We start from the raw sequence: 19,554 nt of genomic DNA on the forward strand, positions 1-19,554 counted from the left end.
AGAGTGTGCAATAAAGTTTCAACAGACTCATCCCTGAAATGGTTGGGTCATCATATGAAGAAAGATCAAATGTGATAACCCTTTCATTTAGAGAATCGAGGACTGAGAGGTGAACACATTGACATGTCCAACATCATTACTGGTAGAAACAGGGATCCCAGTCTCTGAAAAAGGGGGTGGATGCCTATATTTTATAATAAAACCCCTATTGTTTTACCTTTACCTCCTCTCCCAATTTTATGGTTGCCTTGGTCCTTCACACCCCCTTACCTGTTTAAGATTCAGCCCATTAGCAGCAGTCAGCAATTCATTCTTTTTGGCTTTTCGTAATGCCTCAGGGGTTGGCGCTTCCAGAAATTTATAAATTATAAATAAATGATTTCCACACACAAATAAATCAAAAGGGATTTCCCCAATCAAACTGATAATTCATCGATCAATAGCCACCAAATGTGTTCATATCCCAGACGCAGGCCCCAAATTTGTTATGAACCACAATGCTTTAGAAACAAGCCAGCAGCAATAGACTACACCTGGAGTCTGGTTTTGATGTTAAATCTGTCTTTATTAGAATCTACTTGTAATATTGCAACTTAAACAAGATAATCAGAAGTTAATAGTGGTACATTTATAAATGTGTGTAAATATAACTCCCAAACTATTGAGCTCGGGGGGAAACAAGGCTCGGAGTCTTGAGAGGGTAAAGTATGAATGTTCAGTTCAACTACAGAATAGGCGATAAGAGAGAGAGATTTGTAATCCAGGATAAATGGCAAGAGAAGGCAAATATGTCGATATTATGTAGATATGTAAATGTGTACATTCCTCAGGTTCCATGGTGGTAAAATGAAAGAACAGTCACTGTAGAATTTATCCGTCATCATTCCAAATCCACATACTGATTATCACCGAAAGTGACTTGTCACAAGGGGTATGTTTTCAGGTGAACTACCACACCACAGCCAGTCAAGGGTTAACACATAAGTGGTCTCCACAGGATATCCCAAATGAGATCCACTCCCATGGATCAAACAATGTGACATCCACACATTTGATGTACATGAATCGATAATTAACCCAACCTTGTGGGCATAGGAAACTTCTAAACAGTGACCCTTGGTCACTAGATCCCTGGTTTCAATCTTTCCATTTTTCCTCCTTCGTCTCCATTTGACTCTGAGTGTCTGTGTCCTCGGTTAAAACTAAACAAGCTGAGCGATGTAAACAGGCTGCAAGTCAGACTGATTCATCTTCTTAATCTCTCTCTCTTAAAATGAGAGTCCACAGCAAAGGAAACCCAGGGATTCATAACAATGGCAAGTCCCCACTGTGAACTGACTGGTGTGCCAGTAGTTGTGATGACTGAGTGAATCCTATCCCACAGTCTAAGCAGGTGAATGGCTTTTCCCCAGCATGAACTCACTGATGATTCTGTAGGTGGGATGACTGAGTGATTCCCTTCCCACAGACTGAGCAGGTGTATGGCTTCTCCCCAGTATGAACTGACAGGTGTGCCAGTAGTTGGGATGACCGAGTGAAACTCTACCCACAGTCTGAGCAGGTGAACGGCTTCTTCCCAGTGTGAACTCGCTGATTCTGTATGTGGGATGACTGAGTGAATCCCCTCCCACAGACTGAGCAGAAGAACGGCTTCTCCCCAGTGTGAACTCGCTGATGTCTCTGTAGGTGGGATGACCGAGTGAATCTCTTCCCACAGACTGAGCAGGTGAATGGCTTCTCTCCAGAGTGAACTCGCTGATGTCTCTGTAGGTGGGATGACCGAGTGAATCTCTTCCCACAGACTGAGCAGGTGAACGGCTTCTCTCCAGTGTGAACTCGCTGATGACTCTGTAGGCTGGATGAATGAGTGAATCCCTTCCCACAGTCTGAGCAGGTGAACGGCTTCTCCCCTGTGTGCACTCACTGATGTACCAGTAAGGTCGATGACAGAGTGAATCCCTTCCCACAGACTGAGCAGGTGTATGGCTTCACGCCAGTATGAACTGACTGGTGTGCCAGTAGTTGGGATGACCGAGTGAAACTCTTCCCAGTCTGAGCAGGTGAATGGCTTCTCTCCAGTGTGAACTCGCTGATGACTCTGTAGGTGGGATGAATCAGTGAATCTCTTCCCACAGACTGAGCAGGTGAACGGCTTCTCCCCAGTGTGAACTCTCTGATGTCTCTGTAGTGTGGATAACTCAGTGAATCCCTTCCCACAGACTGAGCAGGTAAATGGCTTATCCCCAGTGTGAAATCGTTGATGTCTCTGTAGGTAGGATGACAGTGTAAATCCCTTGCCACATTCTGAGCAGGTGAACGGCTTCTCCCCAGTGTGAACTTTCTGATGTCTCTGCAGGTCAGATGACTGAGTGAATCCCTTCCCACATTCTGAACAGGTGAACGGCTTCTCCCTAGTGTGAACTCGCTGATGATTCTGTACATGGGATGAATGAGTGAATCCCTTCCCACAGACTGAACAGATGAATGGCCTCTCCCCAGTGTGAACTCGCTGATGACTCTGTAGTGCGGATGAATCAGTGAATCCCTTCCTACAAACTGAGCAGGTGAACGGCCTCTCCCCGGTGTGAACTCGCTGATGTCTCAGTAGGTGGGATGACTGAGTGAATCCCTTCCCACAGACTGAGCAGGTGAATGGCTTCTCCCCAGTATGAACTGACTGGTGTGCCAGTAGTCGGGATGACCGAGTGAAACTCTTCCCACAGTCTGAGCAGGTGAACGGCTTCTCCCCAGTGTGAACTTGCTGATGACTCTGTAGGTTGGATGACTGAGTGAATCTCTTCCCACAGACTGAGCAGGTGAATGGCTTCTCCCCAGTGTGAACTCGCTGATGTCTCTGTAGGTTGGACGATGCAGTGAATCCCTTCCCGCAGACTGTGCAGGTGAATGGCCGCGCCCTGGTGTGAACACGCTGGTGTGCCATTAGGTCAGAAGACCGAAAGAATCCCTTCCCCGAAATTCAGCAGATGACCAGCCTCTGCCCAGTGTCATCTGACTGGTGTGTCCACAAGTGGGTTGCCCGACAGAATCCTTTCTCACACACAGAACAGGTGAATGGCCTTGCCCATTGTAAACTTGCTGATGTACCTTCAATTGTGATAACCGAGTGAATCCATTCCCACTGTCTGAGCAGGTGAAAGGCCTTTCTCCTGTGTAAAATAACGGGCTTGCTAGATGTTCAAATGACCAAGTGAATCCCTCCGCATAGTCTGAGCAGGAAGGACGGTTGATTGAATCCCTTGCTCCACTTCTTAAATATCTAGACGGAGACAGCAAAACTGGCGTGTCGTGTTTGAGATTCCTGGAGACAAATTTCTTCTCATTTTTTATCCTGTAAAAGATTGACAAAATCCATCAATGGGTGTAGGACAACATTTCTGATGAGATTACTTGAGTTGCCAAGGTTTGATTTAGTATCGCACTGTTACAGTGAGGTTAAACCCAAGTTGGAAGATAAATCATCTCCTGACTGGGCAGAGTGCTGCTATCTGGAATGACCATCTATTCCCATATGCATTTCAAGTTCCAACTCCTTACAGTGCAGGGTTACAAACTGCAGCTGGATGCACATCTTGGAAGTGAGGGCATCAGGGACACTACAGGTCTTCCCATCTACCCTCCATACCCTCCAATACACCCTCTAACTTGTAATAACCAGTGTGTACATAAATCTTGCACTGTGCATTTTTTTTTTTACCCAGTGACAAGATATGCACAGTGAATTTTTATAGAGAGGTATTCATTTTAAGAGCTGGCAAATCACTGTCAATAGGAACATTGATCTCCTCTGGGTTCGATCCAGTTCATCTGCACTCTCACACAACCTATGTAGCTGGCCTGTAATGGATAATGAAGGATTTTCTCACCAAAATTTTTTGCATATTGTCCATATGAGGTTTGCTTGCTAAGTTACACTTTAAAAAGTCAGATTTCCAAATATCACTCCACTTCTACCCATTTGCAAATTCTCCAGCAACTACTGCAACACCAGAATACACACGAGTATCACCAGTATTCCCCTGAAGCCTCCCCCATTGACTGACAGTGGTGAACTCAGTGATGGCAATGCCAATGAATATAAAGGGAAGGACAGGAGTCTGTCTCATTGGAGTCTGGCACATTTGGGATGTGAAAGATACTTGCTGCCCATGACAAAGGTGTTTGATATCATTACATACCCAGAGAGAATGGGACAAAACATGTTCTCCCGGATAGAAAAGTCCAGAACAAGAGGAGGTAGAACAAGCAACAGACATAAAATGCTGGAGGAACTCAGCAGGCCAAGCAGCATCTATGGAAAAGAGTACTAATGCTGAATTCCTCTAGCATTTTGTGAGTGTTGCTTGGATTTCCAGCATCTGCAGATTTTCTCTTGTTAGTGATTGGAGGTAGAACAAAGGTGATTTTCTCAACTGGTGATGTAAAAGATTTTGTTCCTTTTCTCTGAGTTGCTAATCCTTGCCTTTATTATAGCTGGAGCTCAGCTCTATCTGAGAGATCCATCGGTTCCCATTCCCTCAGCAGCCGGAAGCTCCCCGGGGACCATGTACGGATTGTGGTGCTGAGAGACAGGGACGAGAGCAGGACTGTCCCGGGATTGTTGGCCATGGTGTCCGGATTTCACAGGAATTGTCCTGAAGTCAGTGTTTAAGATAAAAACACAGAGAATTGCTCTTATCTGTACCCAACATTTTCAAGGCCTTCTGTGTAATGCGCGCATACGTGATACTCAGCGATGGCCTCAGCCTGACGCCTGCGTATTTCATCTGCACTTTAGAGCCAGCAAAATTCTTAACGCATGGCCCTCTGACACATCACGGTGCCATTAACCATTTCTGCAAGCACTGGTTCAATGACCATACCTCATTTTTTTTTATAGTGTGTGTAGAAAAAATCTGCAGCTGTTTTAACACAGAAAGTGGCTCCCATAAACAATATACTCAATATCAACGTGTATCTAATGCCAAAGTACAATGCTGTTATAAAACACAGGAGATTCTGCAGTTGCTGGAAATACAGAGACACACACATGCACAAAAAGCTGGAGGAACTCTGCAATTCAGAGAGCAACTAAGCAGCTAAGTACACAGGCTAGGCATGCTGAAGGGGCTCGGCCTAAACATTGTCTTTTTATTCCTCTCCACATTTGCTGCCCAAAATTAACCACCATTTTTTTCCAAATGTTTCTGACCTTTCTTCTGTAGTCACATCCTGCTGGTTCCTCCTGATTCCTCCTCCTCCTCCTCGTAAACACTGGACCCCATCTCTCTCTGGAGCAACTTTTGGTTTTTGACTCTGCACCATCGAAGATTCACTCGCTACTCTGCTGTCAGACTTTAGAGGTGCATTGTGTTTCGAGACCCCAGGTTCACTTACAGTGAGTGTCGCTTTAAGTGCTTCACTGAGGTGGGGCTGTGACATCATTCACAAGGAAAGAGAGAGAGAGAGAGAACGTCAAAACCACAGTGAGCTCATCGTCTTTTTCACCCGGGACAAAATCATGCAGGTGTATAAGATGATGAGAGGCATTGGTCGTGTGGATAGCCAGAGGCTTTTTCCTCAGGGCTGAAATAGCTAACACGAGGGGGAATAGGTTTAAGCTGCTTGGAAGTAGGTACAGGGGAGGCGTCAGAGCCAAGTTTTTTAAGCAAAGAGAGGTGTGTGTGTGGAATGCACTGCCAACGACGATGGTAGAGGTGGATACAATAGGGTCTTTTAAGATACTCTCAGATAGGTACATGGAGCTTAGGAAAATAGGTAGCTATGCGGCAGGGTAATACTAAGCAGCTTCTAGAGTAAGATACATGGTCGGCACAGCAATGTGGGACAAAGCATCTGTAATGAGTTGTGCATTTATATGTTTCCATGCAGTTCACGGGAAATCTCCTATCCCACAGAGTGGTGACTAGTTGCAACCTGTCATCTCAGGGAGAGTGAGAGGGGAACGGCAGGGAGAGATTTTGATATACGGATATGGAACAGAAACATGGGCAGGAACCAGATGGGCTGAGTGGCCTTTTTAGTGTACATTATGAGTGTGGTAGAGACAGTAAGTACCTGAGACACGGGATTTGATACAGAACTGATTTATCTTTCACAGATCCACAATATTAAACACCAATCTAGATTAAGACTAACATCAGCAGAACGGAGTCCTCCAATGCTCAGTGACCAGGGTTCAGTCCTGGGTGCGACGAGCAGCCACAAGAACTTCAGAATCAGAACCGTCCCTCATGATCCTGCAGCTGCTTTCAGTCACCGTGATGGCTAAACTTTTAACACAGAGATGACTTGAACATCCTCCCTGATGTAGGACTGCTCAGACCGATGATGTACGGGAGAAGGAAAAAAAAGAGATAATAAAGTTGTTTGCACCGTTAGGGATAAACAGAGAGGAAAAGGTGGAATGTTTCTTGAATGCATCTATTTTAATGCTGGGAACATTGTAAGAAAGGTGGATGAGCTTAGAGTATGGATTGATAACTGGAAATATGATGTTGTATCTATTAGTGAAACATGGTTGCAGGAGGGGTGTGATTGGCAACTAAATATTCCTGGATTTTGTTGTTTCAGAAGGGCAAGGGGGGAGGTATTGCAATGCTTGTCTGAGAAAATATTGCAGCAGTGCTTTGACAAGATAGATTACAGGGCTCATTTAGGGAGCCTATTTGGGTGGAATTGAGGAATGGGAAAGGTATAGTAACACTTATAGGGGTGTATTGTAAACCACCGAATTGGAGGAGCAAATTTGTAAGGAGATAGCAGATATTTGCAGTAAGCACAAGGTTGTGATTGTGGGAGATTTTAAATGTCCACACATAGAAACGTAGAACATAGGTGCAGGAGTAGGCCATTAGGCCCTTCAATCCTGCACCGCCATTCAGTATGATCATGGCTGATCATCCAACTCAGAACCCTGTACCTGCTTTCTCTCCAAACCCCTGATCCCTTTAGCCACAAGGGCCATTTCTAACTCCCTCTTAAATATAGCCAATGAACTGGCCTCAACTGTTTCCTGTGGCAGAGAATTCCACAGATTCACCACTCTGTGTGTGAAGAAGTTTTTCCTCATCTTGGTTCTAAAAGGCTTCCCCTTTATCCTTAAACTGTGACCCCTCGTACTGGACTCCCCCAACATCGGAAGCAATCTTCCTGCATCTAGCCTGTCCAATCCCTTTAGATTTTTATACGTTTCAATAAGATCCCCCCTCAATCTTCTAAATTCCAGCGAGTATAAGCCTAGTTGATCCAGTCTTTCTTCATATGAAAGTCCTGCCATCCCAGGAATCAACCTGGTGAACCTTCTTTATACTCCCTCTATGGCAAGAATTTCTTTCCTCAGATTAGGGAACCAAAACTGCACACAGTACGCCGGCTGTGGCCTCATCTGCCATGAATTTGCCTACTCACCTAACCTCACCAAGTCACCCTGCATCCTCTTAGCATCCACACAGCTAACACTGCCACGCAGCTTTCTGTTATCCACAAAATTGGAGATGCTGCATTTAATTCCATCGTATAAATCATTATTGTAAACAACTGGGGTCCCAGCACAGAGCCTTGCAGTACCCCACTAGTGACTGCCTGCCAATCTGAAAAGGTCCCATTTACTCCCACTCTTTGCTTCCTGTTTGCCAACCAATTCTCTATCCACTTCAATACCATACCCCCAGTACCGTGCGCTTTAAGATTGCACACTAATCTCCTGTGTGGGACCTTGTCAAAAGCCTTTTGACAATCCAAATATACCACATCCACTTGTTCTCCCCTATCCATTCTACCAGTTACATCATCAAAAAATTCTTTAAGATTCACCAGACATGATTTTCCTTTCACAAATCCATGTTGTCCTATTATTTCACTTCTTTCCAAATGTGCTGTTATTACATCTTTCAAAACAAACTCTAACATTTTACCCACCTCCAATGTCAGGCTAACCAATCTATAATTCCCCGGTTTCTCTCTCTCTCATTTTTTTAAAAAAGTGAGGTCACATTAGCCACCCTCCAATCCTCAGGAACTAATCCAGAATCTAAGGAGTTTTGAAAAATTATCACTAATGCATCCATTATTTCTTGGGCTACTTTCTGAAGCACTCTGAGATGCAGACCATCTTGCCCTGGGGATTTATCTGCCTTTAATCCCTTCAATTTATCTAACACCACTTCCCTACTAACATGTATTTCCCTCAGTTCCTCCATCTCACTAGACCCTTGGTCCTCTACTATTTCCGGAAGATTATTTATGTCCTCCTTAGCGAAGACAGAACTAAGGTAGTTATTCAATTGGTCTGCCATGTCCTTGTTCCCTATGATCAATTCACCTGTTTCGAACTGAAAGGGACTTACATTTGTCTTAAACAATCTTTTTTCTGTTCACTTATCTATAAATCATTTACAGTCAGTTTTCCACTCTCAATCAGGAAATAGTATCGGAAAAGGGATTCCAGCTATCAGACGCTACAATCACTCTGTTAGGGTTCGAAGGCACGGAACGTACATATTCACGTACCCAGCCTCTGCAGGTGGAATTCCAGGGGAGCCAGTGTGAGGTTTCATTTACAGTCACCACCAGACGGGGGGTGTAATCTCGCAGGGAGAGACTTGCTCTGTCCGTTGGAAGTCGAGATTCTTTGCACAGTCAATGCTGTCACCCTTGTCAGGTGAACAATCGACAGCTTCCCCAGTTTCTGACCCCCAGGAGGAGGGCAATTAAATTGGACACTCCTTCTGCCAGCAGCCAACCCTCATGTGACTCTGCGCTTTGACCCTACGGGGTGCGCCACTGAGGAAAGCCAATATTATGCATCCCCCGAGGGACAGAAGTTCCCAGTCACGGTGATTAGAGAGGTTAAAGGAAGAGACGGTATTGCATTACTGGCCGAATTTCCGGATTTCCTTTGGCGACAGGCAGAACTGGTAGTTGCCCATACTGTGGCGACCCATTTCCTAGCGTATCCGAACCGACTCACAATTAGATAGCCTACGGGGGTTTGCGAGCACAGAGCTTTGGAGCCTCTGCGCCATGGGGGGGGCCGGTTGACAGAGGCTTAAAAGTGAGGCTGAAGTTTTCGAATAAAGTTTTTTCCTTCGACTGCAGTTACCAACTCCGTGTCTTAATTTTAGCGCTGCGTGTAGCACACCGCTACAATACCACCATTAGGATTTGCACTGGGTTCAAGCCAAAGAGCCCAGGGTTCCTGCCCTACACCCTAACAAAACAAGCCTTCAGCACCGAGGGAGACTGTGGGTCGAGTCCAGGGGTGCGCAAACTTTTTGACTTGTGGGCCACAAAGGGTTCTAAAATTTGACAGGGGGGCTGGACCAGGAGCAGATGGACGGAGTGTTTTGGTAATACACCTCATAAGAGAAAATAAAATATCATGGGATATGTAGACAACATGTGCTTTAATTTCAATTGAAAATGCATTACAACAAAATATCTGTCTTTGAAGTCCCATGGTATTTAGCTATTTATTGAAATGACTTTTAAAACACTGAAAATTAAATGAATAAAATACAGCTTTTTTAAATAGTAACAGTTACTATTTTAAAGCACTGAAAATTCTGTTATCCTTCAAGATATTATCATCATCACTCTCCTCCTGCCTGTCTTTATTTCAAAAACGGTAGGAGATGCAGGTCTACTTGTCCTGCTCCTTCTTATTCAATAGTCCCCTGTGCCAAAACTCAACAATGACCAGCACAAGGACAGAACAATGACAGCGCGCCAGTATGCAGAGCGCGTTATTTGATCTGGAGCGCATTTTTTATCTTGAGAACGTACGTGCACCTGCGCACTACTCATGTCCATCACTTAACAGCAATGACGTAACATGTAATGCTTATTGAAAAAAATATTTTCAAATGCATTTTTTACATAACACAACGAAGAAACTTATTTTTAATTTCAGTGGGAACAATGTTGTTGGTCTCCCTTTTTAGCCAGCGCATCGAAGTCTGGATTTAGTATTGTTGTGGTGATTCTCAGGATGGATCTGAGGTGTTGGTCAGTTAACTTGGATCTGTGGCTGGCTTTGTTGATGTTCATGACGCTGAACGCCTGTTCACACAAATAGGTCGAGCCGAACAAAGAGTAAAGTGCAAATGTGGAGTAATACGCTGCACCTCAACAAAGGTCAATGTGTAGCGGTGTGCTACATGCAGCGCTAAAATTACGACACAGAGTCGGTAACTGCAGTCGAAGAAAAAAAACTTTATTCGAAATCCCCAGCTTCACTTTTAAGCCTCCCTCAACCTGCCCCCCGTGGCGCAGAGGCTCCAAAGCTCTGTGCTCACAAATCCCCGCAGGCTATCTCCCTTAGCCGGAACGCTGGCTAATTGTGAGCCGGTTCCGATGTGCCAGGAAATGGGTCGCCACAAATGTATATAGAGTGCGTCATCTATTGGGAAAACGCCAGAATTGCGGGGAAAAAACGTTAACAAGGCTTATTAATATAATTTCATCAAGTTCTGCGGGCCGGATTAAAAAGCTTAACGGGCCGCATATGGCCCCCGGGCCGTAGTTTGCCCATGCCTGGTCTAGTCCAATATAGGAAGGAGTCTATGGTGAAGACGGGATATCTGGTAAGAAAACCTTTTAATGGTGGCCAATCCCATGCTGTACCCCATCTCTGTGCAATTTCAGGCCAAGAAGTCTGTCGCACCAACTGCCCCCCTGTCTGGATCACCATGAAAGAAGGACAGACTCTCCCATCCATTTAGCAATATCCCCTCAATCCCGAGGCAAATTTTTATGAGAATAGAAGCTCTTTTGTGGATCCAGCAGGATAACAATATTCTGACTATGCAATAGTGATGGGCAGTGAAGTAATTGAACAGGCCTCTTTTGAAGCAGCTGTCTCCGCCCAGAAGGCTGAGCTGTTTGCTCTGACTCGTGCCTGTATCCCAGCAACAGACTAAAGTGGGAACGTTTACACAAACTCCCGTTACGCATTTGGAATTGTACATGACTACTGGGCTCTCTGGGAACGTGGGGATCCCTGACTTTCTCTGCCCACCCCATTAGTAATGCCACCTTTGTAAACAACTTACTCACCGCTCTACAGCTACCTCGAGTTTTGTTTTGTTTTTTCTCTGAGGAGAAGCGAAAACTGTGGTCCCAGATGGGGTGCCAGTAAGACCCCGACCTAGGATTTTGGATCACCCCAGTGGGACAGGTTTGTGTTCCTACACAGTTTTTACCAACATTGGTCGATTATATACGTAATTATACACACCTGGGAAAGGAGGGAATGGTTGGTAACCTGTACCCTGCACACCGGGTACGAGTCCCTTGCCAGGTGGACCTTTTCGTGTCTACAAGTTGATTTTATTGAATTGCCTAGAGTACATTGCTATAGATACTGCTTAGATATTATAGATGTGTTTAGTAGATGGGTTGAAGCTATTCCAACTACCAACAATACTGTTATGACTGTTGTGAAGGTATTATTACAGGATATAATTCCCAGGTACGGCCTGCCAGAGATGCTGAGCTCTGACAATGACCCACACTTCGTGATGAAAGTAAACAAAGGCATAAGTAATGAACTAGCTATCCAGCAACAATTCAACTTTGTACTCCACCCACGGGCCGCTGGCACAGTGGAGAGAGCCAATGGCACTCTGAAGAGTAAATTGGCCAAACTAACAGTGGAGAATGGACTCAGTTGAAAGTCCTACCAGTTCCATATGAGGGTTACTCCACAGGGGAAAACAGATTTGTCACCAGCTGAAATTATTTATGGATGGCCCATGAGGACACCCTGGGGACTAAGACCTTGTGTACCATTGCTCCCAGAAAGTCTACCAACAAAATTGGATATTCATACCCAAGGGGAAGACATGGGGAAATATATATGCTAACTAACCAAAATTTTCCAAGCATACATTCACAGGTACGACAGACTTACAAGGAAGAGAACTACTCTGCAGAGAGGAGTGACTATCCCACCATGGAACCTGGGATACTTTTTTCCGGACAAACAACTGGGATTGAGGGAACCTTGGACCTCGGTGGAGAGGACCATATTAGGTGTTGCTGACCACTTAGATGGGTGTGAAACTGAAGGGGCAATCTCGGTGGATACAGCAATTAGGTGCCAAACATGTTACTGAAGGAACTGTGTAGAAGGTCCCTCTTAGACTAATGGAAAACGTATTGGTTGTTAGTGGTGTTCATGGTTATGTCTTTGAGAGGGCTCACCCCAGCATCCGGGGGCACCCATGTCAACATTTCCATCTTTCTGTCATACCTATGCCAAACAGGTAGAACTAGGGGCCTGCTGGGTTTGTGCTGAAATTCCACAGCATGGTCAAACTGTGGTTCCAATGTCAGTAATCCTGCTCAACCAGAGTGAGGAACTCTCAGCCCGGGCTTTCTCAAATAACTTCCGGGGAAGTGAGATGAGGACCTGTGGTCCAGTCAGAGATGACTGCGGCTGTCAGTGTTTTGAGGGATGGTGTCTCAGACCCCCATCAAATGGAACTTCCAATACTGGAAAACATGCATCCTGGCCATACTTGCAGGTGCCCAGCAGCCGAGAGGAACAACTGAGTCTGCTTGATTTTGAATGATTACTTTTCTCTCCTATGGAGTAGCCAGGAATTCATTAGAGATAATCAATTTGGATACAGCACTTGAGGAGCTGGCCACAACACTGCAGGGGCCCTGACAGTAACAGAAGCCCAAGTAATGGAAATATCCACTGAAATGATTGCAATCTGGCAAACAGTCGTACAGAATCGTACGGCTTTAGAGTTTATCCCAGCTGAGAAAGAGGGAACCTGTGCTGTTATTGACACAGAATGCTGCATGTATATCCCCTAATGAATCTACTAACATTACATCCCTCTCCGAGCACACTGAAAAGGAGATTGACAGCATCAAGAAAGTAGGGCAGGATTTACACGGGTTCACCGATTACACGGGTGATCTGTGAAGGCCTATTTGGTAATATGTGGGGAATAAGACTGCATTATGGCCTAATATTTGTATATATCTTTGTTACAATTACTGTTGTACACTGTCTTTACCCACTGATAAGTCAATGCTGTCGTCAGTTGCTTTCTCTGTAAAAAGTTACTGCGTTGTTGATAATGTAATGATCAAAAGGAGGGAAGGATAAAGTGTGTAAAATGGTTAACACTTTGTTAAACAATAGCAGCCTGTTTTTCTGAAAGAAAATTCTGATGATCAATAGATGTACTAAGCCATGCTGAGCCATATTTCTTCTTGAGGGTAGCGAGCTAGGGTTTCCGGATGCTTATCTCCTTGCGCATTCACATGTAGAGATAGGATAGCTTCAGTCTGTTCTGTGTGGGTAAACCATTATGACTATTTTGTAGTTTGTCTTTAGGGGCTCCAGCCTGTCATGTAGTACATAGCCTGTCTTGTGTGGGGGTATCTGGATGGATATATCTGTGGTGTAAGGGGAATTGTTAGTCAGTTAGTGGATTGGGTGGGAACAGTCACAGACTGTTCCTGTTTGAGCAACTAACTAAGTAAGCCCCGGGTGCTTGGAATAAAGAGTTTGTACCGTACGGTCTCTGAGTGACTTTATCCGGATTCGACTTCCACAGAATGGGAATGGTTTTAAAGGGCTGCGCTGCTGGAAGCTCATTACCAGACCAGGAGTGATTGCAACTGGGTCTGACAGAGGCATAACTGGTTCTTCTGGGCACATTCTCCAACTCCAACTATCTCCTACCTTCCTTTGTACAGGTATGTAATGTCTAAAGGACCAGTGTTTGTGTAAATGAGACTCACCAGACTTTCTCCTGACTGAATCAATGGAAACCCTGAGTCAGATGGGTCCTCTCCAGTCGGTGCTCTCAGTCCTCGGGCTGGTTCACTTGTTGCTGTTCCCTTGTCTTAGCCGTGGTTTGCTTCTAGTTGGGGTTTTTCTTCCAAGAAACCTCTCACCGCAGGTCTAACTTTAACCAGAGAGACAATGAAGCACAATAACAATAAAAAGGAGAACCAAACATTTCTGGTTAATGTTACTGAGAACAAAACGTAGAAAGCTGATATAATGATCTCAGTAAACATTTTTTTATTGTCACTCACACATCACAAAACAATACGGGATAAGGAGGAGCCATCATTCAGTCAGGAACAGAATTATGTGATTTGGTCCAACTGGTCTGCCCCACCATTTAACCATGGCTGATTTTCATTCCAACACCACATTCCTGCCTTCCTCCTGTAACCCTGAGCTGCTCAGCAATCATCAATATGTTAATCTCTGTCATATGTATACCCAAATGGCAGCTTCAACCAACTCTGTGGCAACAAATTCCACAGATCAGACATCTTCTGGCTGAATTTTTTCCTCCCCTCAGTTTTAAAGGAAAGCTTCTTTATTCCGAGACTGTGCCATCAGATCACAGTCTAATGGAAACATCCTCTCCATGTCCACTGTATCCAGGATTTTCAGTATTTGGTAGGTTTATTTAACCAAACATCCCTCCACCATCCCCACCGTCCCTTTGAACTCCATTGAGCACAGGTCCAGAACCATCAAATGCTCCTCATACATAATGCCGAACATTCCTGAGATTATTCTTGTAAACCTTGTTCACAACAACTGTACTGAACACATTTCTAGGAATAACAAACTAATTGGCACCAGGGTAATTTGCAGGGAAAAGTTGTGGTTACTTTATTGTTCAACTATCAAAGAGTGAGCCATTTCCACTTCCACATTAAAACTGATACATTTTAGGAAACATAAACCAATCCAGAGTGAATGTAATAAAAAGAAATTGGAATGACCAAACTGCTCAGCATGTAAGGAACAGCTGTGGGGAGGGGGACAATCTTTACAATTCAGGTTAATAACATTTTGTCAGGATGACTTCAAACATTTTCAGTTTTTAGTGCAGAGCTCCAGCAACTTAAGATTGTGCCCGATTTCCACCACTTCATCCAGATTTGACTTCCACAATATGTGAGTGATTTTAAAGGGTTGGGCTGCTGGAAGCACATTACCGGACCTGGTGTGATTGCAACTGTGTCTGACAGAGGCATAAATGTTTCTTCTGGGCACATTCAGTCTCAACAACTTTTTCCCATCTTCTATTGTACAGGTATGTAATGTATAAAGAACCAGTGTTTGAGTAAATGAGACTCACCAAACTTCCTCCTCACTGACTCACTGGGAACTCCAAGTCAGCTGATTCAGTGTTGTTCTCTCCAGTTGATGCTCTCAGTCCTCGGGCCAGTTCACTTGTTGCTATTCCCACATCTTTAGCCATGGTTTGCTTCCAGTTGGGGTTTTTCTTCCAATAAACCTCTCACCGCAGGTCTAACAGTAACCAAAGAGATAATGAAGCACAGTAACAATGAAAAAGAGAACCAAACATTTCTGCTTAATATTACTAAGAACAAAACTCACTGAAATTTAAACGTTGAAGCCAAATATAATAATCTCAGTGAACAGTATTATATTGTCGCTCACACATCAAAAAACAATATAGGATAAGAAGGAGCCATCATTCTGTCATGGTAGTACAGGAACAGGATCAGGTGATTTAATCCATCTGGGCTATAAACATGTAGGAGCAATGTGTGGTTCAGTGCCATGCTCAAGGATACAACACATTGCCTGGCCTGAGGCTCAAACTCATGACCTTCAGATTGCTTAACCACTTGGCCACATGCACATCACAGAAACCACTCTCCCCCCTAGACTTCCCAGTCCCTCGGTAAAGCAGGCAGTGAAATCAAAGATCCCCAAAACCTGAGACGTTCTCCTTTCTCAGCCACCCCAGTCCAGGAGAAGACACAACAGTCAGAAAGCTCAAGGACAAATTTGAGCAGCCTCAGGAAACGAGGCGAGTTGGGGGAAGTTAACGGGACTCAGTGACCAACATCAGATTCCCCAACACAACATAGAGGAAGTACCCTGACCCATCTGGGGACTCTGAACACACACCACGTCATCTTGCATTACAAAGTGAAGGGTAGGGCAGATCGACAGTAAACAGACTCACGTGACCTGTCAGTGGGTCTCCCTTTTCAACTCTGTGGAAATAGACATCCTGGGCTCCAGGTTTGGATCGTTCAATGCAGATTAAGTGAAGTCTACACATTTTTGCCCAGCCCAGATAATCGGAAAATAAATGAGTAATTGGTCCTCAGTTCGGGGCTCACGGCCAACATCGGATCTCCCCGCTCGGGATCGGTCTCAATACTCCCCGATGGGAACGCAGTATCTTCAGCCCACAGAGTGATTCCAACCCCTGGCTCCCCCACCCAGGAGGTGAGGAGCCTTCCCTCGATCCCACAGGTGATGCACTTCAGCACTGAGCGGAAAAGAAAACACCACCCAGACGGAGACATTGAACATGCGCGAAGTGAGTGTCACATCATCCGGAGGGCGGGTCCTCGGAAACAGGTGCACAGGTGCTGCCCATCTGCTGTTAAATGGGAGGGGCAAACGGGATCACGTGAACAGTCAGGTCTCCCACCCCAGGCAGAGTTCTCCAGCTACCCACCACTCTGTGTAAAGAAACAAACTTGCTGCTTACATCTCCTCTCACCATAAATATATCAGACATTTCAACCCCCAGGAAAAATAGATTGTCTGTCCACTCAGAATCCGAATCAGGTTTATTATCACCGGTGTGTGTCATGAAATTTGAAAACCGTGCAGCAGCAATTCAATGCAATACATATTATAGAAGGAAAAAAAAAACAATATAAAATAATAAAAATAAACAACTAAATCATTTACAGTTCATCTGGGACCCTTACTCTTTGTGATTTTGATAAATGACCTGGATGAGGAAGTGGAGGGATGGGTTAGCAAGTTTGCTGATGACACAAAGGTTGGAGGAGTTGTGGATAATGTGGAGGGCTGTCCGAGGATTCAGTGGGACATTGATAGGATGAACAAATGGGCAAAAAAGTGGCAGATGGAGTTCAACCAGGATAAGTGTGAAGTGATTCATTTTGTTAGGTCAAACATAATGGTAGAATATAACATTAATGGTAAGACTCTTGGCAGTGTGGAGGATCAGAGGGATCCTGGGGTCCCAGTCCATAGGACACTCAAAGCTGCTACGCAGGTTGACTTTGTGGTTAAGAAGGCATATCAATCTTCAATCAATCTTCATCAATCGTGGGATTGAATTTAGGAGCCGAGAGGTAATGTTGCAGCTATATGTGATGCTGGTCACACCCCAATGTGCTCAATTCTGGTTGCCTCACTACAAGAAGCATGTGGAAACCATAGAAAGGGTGCAGAGGAGATTTACGCAGATGTTGCCTGGATTGGGGAGCATGCCTTATTAGAAAAGTTTGAGTGAACTCGGCCTTTTCTACTTGGAGCAACAGAAGATGAGAGGTGGCCTGATAGACGTGTATAAGATAATGAGAGGCATTGATCATGTGGATAGTCAGAGACTTTTTCCCTGGTCTGAAATGGTTATGGCAAGACAGCACAATAGGTACCTGGAGACACTGGAGAAAAATAAAGAAATACTAGCTTAGAACAATAGAGGGCGACGGGTAACCATAGTAATTCCTAAGTTAGGGTCATGTTGGCACAACTTTGTGAGCTGAAGGGCTTGTATTGTGCTGTAGGTTTTCTATGTTTCTGTGAATAAATTAAAAATCGTGCAACAAACAGAAATACTATATATTTTAAATGTGAGGTAGTGTTCAAGGGTTCAAAATCCATTTATCAATCGGATGGCAGAGGGGAAGAAACTGTTCCTGAATCACTGAGTGTGAGCCTTCAGACTTCTGTACCTCCTACCTCATGGTAACAGTGAGAAAACGACATGCCCTGGGTGCTGGAGGTCCTTGATAATGGACGCTGCCTTTCTGAGACATGGCTTCTAATCGTCTGGTAATCTTCTAAACGTCTATCCAGTCTCAACCCAGCCGGCAAGGCTCCGGAGAAAACGACACAATTTTGTCCAACCTCCCGTTACAGCTCAGGCCCTCTAATCCAGGCAATATCCTGGTAAACCTTTTCTGCGCCCACTCCAAAGCCCCGATATCCTTCCGAGAATAGGAGAGACCAGAACTGTATGAAACACTTCAGATGTGGTCTAACTAGTTTTATAAAGCTGCAACGCAACTTCACGACTTTTGAACTCAATGCTTCAACTAATAAAGACAACCATGCCATTTGTCTTCTTAACCACCCGATCAATTTGTGCAGTCTCTCTCAGGGAGCGATGAACTTGGAGTCTAAGATCCCTCTGATCATCGACACTGTTCAGGGTTTTGCATTTAACAGTGTACTGTCTCATACATTCGACCTACCGAGCTGCCAAGATGATCATCACTAATCAAATCTCACTGAGATTTCTCAGGTCCTGTTGAATTTATTACCAAGTGCACAAGTACGGGAAGATACAGGTACAGAGAAACACTGACTTGTGGCAGCATCACAGACAAGTACATTCAGATAACACACAGAACAGCAATTTTACAATTCTCTGTCAGTAACAAGATAGAAACATGTTTAACTTCATCCTGCTAATGGGACCAGAACAACAGGGGCTGAGCGGCGGCTCATCTCAGACGGTTCGGTGTGAAGGTCTCACAACCCGGACCGACCCCGGCAGATTCTGTGAAGGAAGCGAGGCGAGGCCGCCAGTTCTGGAAAGTTCATCCCCTCCCCCTTCAGGTTTCACCGATCACCTTGTGTTTCTCGCTCCCTTCCCCTCCCCCACCTTTTATTCTCCAGTCCTGCCGAAGGGCAGTAATGTCGGTATTGTCGACTGTATTCTTCCCCTAGATGCTGCCCGGCCGGCTGAGTTCTTCCGGCATTTTGTGCGCGTTGTTCGCATTTCCAACATCTGCAGATTTTCTCTTGTTTAAGTTCGGGAAAGTTAACTCACCACACAACGTCAGACCACCCCGCTCGGGACCGGCTTCAATACTCACTGAAGGGAAATTGTTGGTGTTGCCCCGCAGAGAATAATCCGTCTCCGGCTCCCTGTCCAAGGGGGCGAGGACCCCCTCTCGATCCCGATCTCGATCCCGATCCCGATCCCGGACCCGGACCCACCGCTGACCCACTTCCACAAAGAAAAAAAAATCACTGCCTGGCTCGGCACTGTGAGCATGCGCAATATGCTTCTTTTTTGCGTCACAGGCGGTGGGCGGAGCCACGGAAACAAACCTGAAAATGCTGCCGATCTGCGGTAAAACACGATCACGTTTCGCTGGAGGGTCTCCCATGTGACCGGTGACTGTTCCTCGCCCTTCACATACTGCCCTACCCACCGGCGCATTTCCCACATTATTTCCCTATATCATTTCCATACGTATTTAGATTTTCCCTCCATATCTTCCCCGATCCCTTTCCCTCCAGCCCCAGGTCACAGAGTTCTCAGAGATATAGTCTCGATTCACTTCCCATCCCGACACACAGTTCAGACCCACACAGAAAATGAGCTGGTTTCTTTTAAATCAGTCAACACACACAAAATGCTGGTGGAACGCAGCAGATCAGGCAGCATCTACAGGGAGAAGCGCTGTCGACGCTTCGGGCCGAGACCCTTCGTCAGT

The 19,554-nt window shown here is 45.1% G+C and overlaps 1 protein-coding gene across 4 annotated transcripts; it reads right to left on the bottom strand.

Moving 5' to 3' along the window:
• Positions 1-530: 530 nt before the first annotated feature.
• Positions 531-19,058, bottom strand: LOC132387469 (gastrula zinc finger protein XlCGF26.1-like). 4 transcript variants are annotated; one of them, XM_059959839.1, is made up of 5 exons: positions 18,714-18,736; positions 15,156-15,328; positions 13,789-13,955; positions 5,210-5,430; positions 531-3,349 (listed from the first exon to the last, which is right to left on the bottom strand). In XM_059959839.1, exon 5 carries the CDS (start codon positions 2,939-2,941, stop codon positions 1,247-1,249), a length of 1,695 nt encoding a protein of 564 aa, XP_059815822.1. In that variant the 5' UTR covers positions 2,942-3,349; positions 5,210-5,430; positions 13,789-13,955; positions 15,156-15,328; positions 18,714-18,736; the 3' UTR covers positions 531-1,246. The 4 variants fall into 4 exon arrangements, with proteins under 4 accessions (XP_059815822.1, XP_059815821.1, XP_059815823.1 ...); XM_059959838.1 differs by lacking the exons at positions 5,210-5,430; positions 18,714-18,736 and adding an exon at positions 18,928-19,058; XM_059959840.1 differs by lacking the exon at positions 5,210-5,430 and having other exon boundaries at positions 13,789-13,951; positions 18,714-18,737.
• Positions 19,059-19,554: the final 496 nt, after the last annotated feature.

The sequence above is a fragment of the Hypanus sabinus genome, unplaced genomic scaffold, assembly GCF_030144855.1.
Source record: "Hypanus sabinus isolate sHypSab1 unplaced genomic scaffold, sHypSab1.hap1 scaffold_190, whole genome shotgun sequence".
Lineage (NCBI taxonomy): Eukaryota > Metazoa > Chordata > Chondrichthyes > Myliobatiformes > Dasyatidae > Hypanus > Hypanus sabinus.

What these genes read in the sequence shown, in the direction of transcription:
- LOC132387469 (XM_059959838.1), bottom strand. Translation starts at nt 2,941, where the DNA reads ATGGCACACCAGCGTGTTCACACCAGGGCGCGGCCATTCACCTGCACA.